Genomic DNA, 5,280 nt, shown 5'->3' with positions numbered 1-5,280 from the left:
ACTCTGATGTTTACAGTTTGGGGAATGTCTGGGGTAAAAGAGACTCGGACATAGTGCCTGTCACACAATTTGTGTCCTCAGTGGTTGCTACCTGTCCTACCCTTCCTGAAACCGAGCAGCACCCTGTGGGGCCCTCCTGGGTACAAAAGCCTTTCCATGTCCCCCTTTTCTTGTCTGTAGGAAAAAGGCTTCAGCCTCCTAGATCTTCGCTGCTGTGTTCCAAAGGGTAGATTCGAACAGTTACTAATTAGGGAAGTGAGGGAATGCAGAAACAAAAGAAAGGCAGTCAAGAACCAACAGTGCAGCGATAAAGCAGAGTCCTAGTTACTCCCCAGTGGATATACACAGTAATCTGATACAAATTTTTGAGTTCTGCTATGGGAACTAAGGCCCCCAGGTGGAGGTGGAGGGTGGCTGAGCACAAGATTGCTGGAACACCACTCTCTTACCTCACTACCAACCAATCAGAACCTGGAACACCACTCTCTTACCTCACCACCAACCAATCAGAACCTGGAACACCACTCTCTTACCTCACCACCAACCAATCAGAAGAAAGTCACATGCCCTGCAGCCCTTATTTTGCCTTTAAAAACTCTTCCCTGAAGGAATTCCCTGGTGGTCCAATGGTTAGGACTTTGGGCTTTCACTGCAGAGGGCCAGGTTCAATCTCTAGTCCGGAAAATAAGATCCGCACCACAGGGCCAAAAAATAAATAAATGATTTTTTAAAAAACCCAAAAAATTCTTCCCCCAAAACCACTAGAGAGTTCAGGTCTTTTGAGCATGCGCTGCGCTGTCCTCCTTGTTTGGTCCTTTCTCTGCTCCAAACTCCAATGTTTCAGTTTGTTTGGCCTCACTGTGCCTCAGGCACACTAACTTGGGTTCAACAACAGTCTACACTGATCTCATTTGTCATAACACTTGTGCTAAGCAGAATAATCATCTTCCCCAAAGATGACACAACCTGTGAATACCGTTACAAGGCAAAGGACAATTAAGGCTGCTAATCAGCTGACATGGAGATGAGAGAATTATCTGGGTGGGGCCAGAGTACTTAGAAGGGCCTATTAAAAGATAAACAGGCATAGTTAAAATTTAAGTGTATTTTAGCAAAAATCGATCCAAAAAGGGCAGCACCAAACCAGAAGTGGTTAGTAACATTCTATGAGCCAGGGGAAAGACTATATAAAGTGTGAAGCAAAGAAAGGAAATTATTTGATTGACTGTAGCTTAAAGACTAGCTGGTGGTTTGTGATTATCGTCCTTAAGTGTAAGATACAGTATTGTCAACTGTAGATGCAGTATTGTACTGCAGATCTCTAGAATGTATTCATCTTGCGTAACTGAAACTTTATACTCGTTGATTAAACGTTTAGTATTAAGCCGTTACGTTTGTGGTAAATTGCTAGAATGGCAATGGGGAACTAATACAACACCTAATCCAGTTAAGTCTCCCCTGAACTGCAGTATGGTCCATATGGTCCAAACACCCAAATGTTGGCCTTCTCTCTCTCTCTCCTGGCTGCACCTCCCCCTGAACCCCCTACTCCCCACCTACCACTTCCATGAAGACAGGGACTATGTCCTGTTAATGTTTCTATTCCCAGTTTCTAGAAGAGCCTAGTACTGACTAGGCACTAATCAACTGTTAACCTGTCAAAATTAAACCTCTAATTCCTAGACGTCACCTTGTTCTGCTGGTAGTTAGTTAATAAACTTTGCCAGTATTTCACAAGTGATAAGTCACGAATTCTGTTTCCTTTAGAAAGCACGCACATTTAGGATCGTTTTTCCCTAACTCTTAAATGTTTGGATATTTTATCCTTTTGCGAGGGTGGGGGCTTTCCTAGGCAAGAAGGTTACAAGTGGATTAGCGTTTATCAAGAAGGCCTGGGAACCACCAACATTAACACTATAGTGTTTTGAAGTACAGATGTCCAAGCCCCATCCAAAGCTGCTGAACCAGATTTCCTCACGTTAGAGTTTAGGAAACAATATTTAACAAGTTCCACGTCTGATTCCTTGGCATAACAAGATTGGGGATCAAATCATTTGCCTCTAAAGTACTACAGTTAGAAAAAACATTATTTGCCTTTCTCTTCATATTCTGAGCCCAGCTCCGTCCTCCTAGCGACCTCTCAGCGATGATCAGCGTCAGCCGAAAGCTTCCGGCGGGACTGAGGAAGAACCTGGCGAAGAACCCCAGTCCCACCCCGAACCCTACACAGACGCCCACCCCGGACCCAGAAAGCTGTGAGCCCCGCCCCTCTGAACCTTCTATTGGCCCCGCCTGGCTCGGGATCCTCCTCTCGGCCCCACCCACGCTGCAGCGACGGACGCTTGAGAGCGGTGCACCGCGCCCCGCCGGAAGTACTTTCCTGGGCGGAAGCTTCTGAGCGCGATATAGCGGAAGTGACTTCTCTTTCGGTCTCTTTGGTCTCGGCGGCAGAAGCGAGATGGTGAGTGGTCTGCAAGAGCTCTCGGAATCGGCTTCCATCCTAGCGCCCTGCGCCGCGTTCCTTGCTGTCCGTGGGGGCCCGGCAAGGTTTCCGATAATGGGAGCCGGTGGGCAGGAAAGGGACATGCGGTGGCCCTCGAGAGGCAGAAGAATGGTCCCTATCTGTCTGGGAGTGCGGGGCTTGCAGTCGTGGAGCTGCAGCTGGTCTAGGCGCCTTGCTTCTGTCTGACCTTTGGGGAGCCCGCACAGCCCTGCTCTGCTATGGGAAAGGACAGAAGAAGCATAGTTTGAGAGTGTTGGGCTCTGTAAGCCAAGGAATCGTTGGCGGTGGTCCCTGGGCAGGAGCTCTTAGTTTTTGGAGTAGGGTTGGGTAGGAAAACCACGTTATCTCGTCTTTTGCATTATATCTTTTTTTCTTCTTTTTAATAACGTAGCGGATTTCAAAACACAGCAACTCTTGCAGGGGGCTTTAGATGACGTGAAATTCCGGTAGAGGTTTCTGATTTAGCGTTAAAGAAAAGTCAGACTTTGCTGTGTTTATAGCATTTGAATTCTTAATACATTGCAGTCGATTTGAAAACATGTAAATAAAATAAATAAACCACATTTTAAAAAAAAAAGAAAAGTCAGACTCCCACAGTTGGAGACCCTGTGGTTGTCATGGTGTTTCTTTAACTGAAAACGTAAGAACGTGTGTAGAAATTGCCAGATTGAAGAATCGTCTGTCCCCTTAACTTGTAGACGAAGGGAACGTCCTCGTTTGGAAAGCGTCGGAATAAGACGCACACGTTGTGCCGCCGCTGTGGCTCTAAGGCCTACCACCTGCAGAAGTCGACCTGTGGTAAATGTGGCTACCCTGCCAAGCGGAAGAGGAAGTGTAAGTGCATGTTTACGGGACTCTGGTAGAGTGTATCCTGGCGTTGAGAATTGTCCCGTGTTTGTTTTGTACCTCAGTGGGGCATGACTGAGCATTAGGCGGTCCCTAGCAGAATGGGGCATCTGTATAGCGATGAAGTGGGGTTAAAACCCAGGGCAGGCATTTTTAAGTATATTGACCGACTGTGCTTACAAGGTGTGTGGGGAAAAACCTTATAGAACGTTCACCTGAATGTGTGTTTTAGATAACTGGAGTGCTAAAGCTAAAAGACGAAATACCACCGGGACTGGTCGAATGAGGCACCTAAAAATTGTATACCGCAGATTCAGGTACAGTTTTTATGTTTCAGTTGTAGTTGGTTCTGTGAGCTTGCATAATTATCCTCTCAACTGCCCTGGTTGGTGGGATGAGGTATTAGCAAGGAACTTTTCTCTTCTGCCACCATAACCTTCAGATCAGTTAGTTTAGATCTTGTGAATCTCTCAGTAAACAGTAGTATGAGCTATACATGCTGGGGCTTAGTTGGAGCTAGACTCCAGAAAATGTGATGACATTTGTTAGCATACCTACATTTCACCTTCCTACCAAAATTTGTCAAGATAATCGTGCATAAAGGAGACTTTCGGGTTTTGTGGCTTTGGGCAAGTCTGCTCTAGAAAACTGTCAGTTGCTATTGCGTTTGTGTAGAAAGAAATTTTATATCTTTTATTACTTAAAAGACAGGCCTTAGAGTTTTAATTTCAGCCTCCATCTAGACTAAACAGAGAAACTGCATTTTAGTGGTAGCTTTTGAGGGGTTAACCCATGTAAGGTCTCAGCTGAGGTGATTTCTTTGTTGGGGAGGGCAGTTGTCCTCTGCAGTGTAGGATATTTAGCAGAATTTCTGATCTCTACCGCTCAATTCCAGGTTTTCAAATGTTAAAAGACCTCAAGACAGTTTGGGCGTTTGTAAATACAACACCTTTAGATGTGCTTGTGTTCATGTGCTGAAGTGACCTTTCTTTGCGCTTTGCACTTCCTAATGTATAAGACTGTTATACAGTAGTATAGGCTTAGGATTCAGTGGTCTGCTTGTTCAATGTAAGAGTTAAGAGCATGAATTGAAGCCAACTTTAACCTGTCTGTCCCTCAAAAGAGGGATAACGGTACACTTCAAGTAGGTGTTAATATTAAATGAGTTAAGATATAGAGTAGTTAAGCAGTTGAGAAAATGTCTACCATTAAACACATTGTTTTTCCTTGGCTAAAGGAAAGTAGGATCTCTGGCTCGTAATTTAAGAACCCGTTTTCACAAATGCCTTAGGAATCTTAAGTGGTGGGGAAATGCTGGCCCAGTGATCAGTACAACCAAATATGTTGCCCTTTTTTTTTTTTTTTTTTCCCAATTAAAGTTATCTGTATTCCTGAAATGGCTATCTTGAAGCAGAAGGAAGTAAATACTGCAGCTTATCAGTGATGTTGTAAAAATAAATGTCTGAACATATGAATTCAATATTGATTTCAGATTTAACTGAGATAAGCTCATAAAAATCTGTTTTAGCGAAAATTAAAATGTATGTGTTGGCATTGCTGAAGTAACTGTTCTTGTTTTTAACACGGTGCAGGCATGGATTCCGTGAAGGAACAACACCTAAACCCAAGAGGGCAGCTGTTGCAGCATCCAGTTCATCTTAAGGATTTCAGTTATTAGTCACGCAATAAATGTTCCGGTTTTAAAAAGAGTGTCTGGTGTGCTAAGGTATTTTTAATAGGCTTGTATCGATGATTTATATAGGTTTGCGAATGCGACAGCTTAAAATCAGATTTACTTGTTAAGTGGCTGTTTTGGAACTGTAACTTTTGAACTGGGTTGTGATACTGCTTAAGAGGACAAGGAACAAGCAGAATTCCAGGATTCCTTCAAACAGACAACACTGGCAGATGATGTGAAGAATATAGTGAAT

The 5,280-nt window shown here is 44.0% G+C and overlaps 1 protein-coding gene and 1 non-coding gene across 2 annotated transcripts; both read left to right on the top strand.

The window, feature by feature from the left end:
- Nucleotides 1-2,366: 2,366 nt before the first annotated feature.
- RPL37 (ribosomal protein L37) lies at nucleotides 2,367-5,056 on the top strand. The gene is made up of 4 exons (XM_059916303.1): nucleotides 2,367-2,461; nucleotides 3,202-3,337; nucleotides 3,582-3,666; nucleotides 4,942-5,056. Exons 1-4 carry the CDS (start codon nucleotides 2,459-2,461, stop codon nucleotides 5,009-5,011), a joined length of 294 nt encoding a protein of 97 aa, XP_059772286.1. The 5' UTR covers nucleotides 2,367-2,458; the 3' UTR covers nucleotides 5,012-5,056.
- Nucleotides 4,781-4,859, top strand: LOC132364219 (small nucleolar RNA SNORD72). The gene has a single exon (XR_009502764.1). It is a non-coding gene; the product is annotated as a small nucleolar RNA SNORD72 (small nucleolar RNA).
- Nucleotides 5,057-5,280: the final 224 nt, after the last annotated feature.

Source organism: Balaenoptera ricei, chromosome 3 (genome assembly GCF_028023285.1).
Source record: "Balaenoptera ricei isolate mBalRic1 chromosome 3, mBalRic1.hap2, whole genome shotgun sequence".
In the NCBI taxonomy this organism is placed as follows: domain Eukaryota; kingdom Metazoa; phylum Chordata; class Mammalia; order Artiodactyla; family Balaenopteridae; genus Balaenoptera; species Balaenoptera ricei.
Note: the sequence above shows the minus strand (reverse complement) of the source record. Positions and strands in the feature narration are given on the sequence as shown.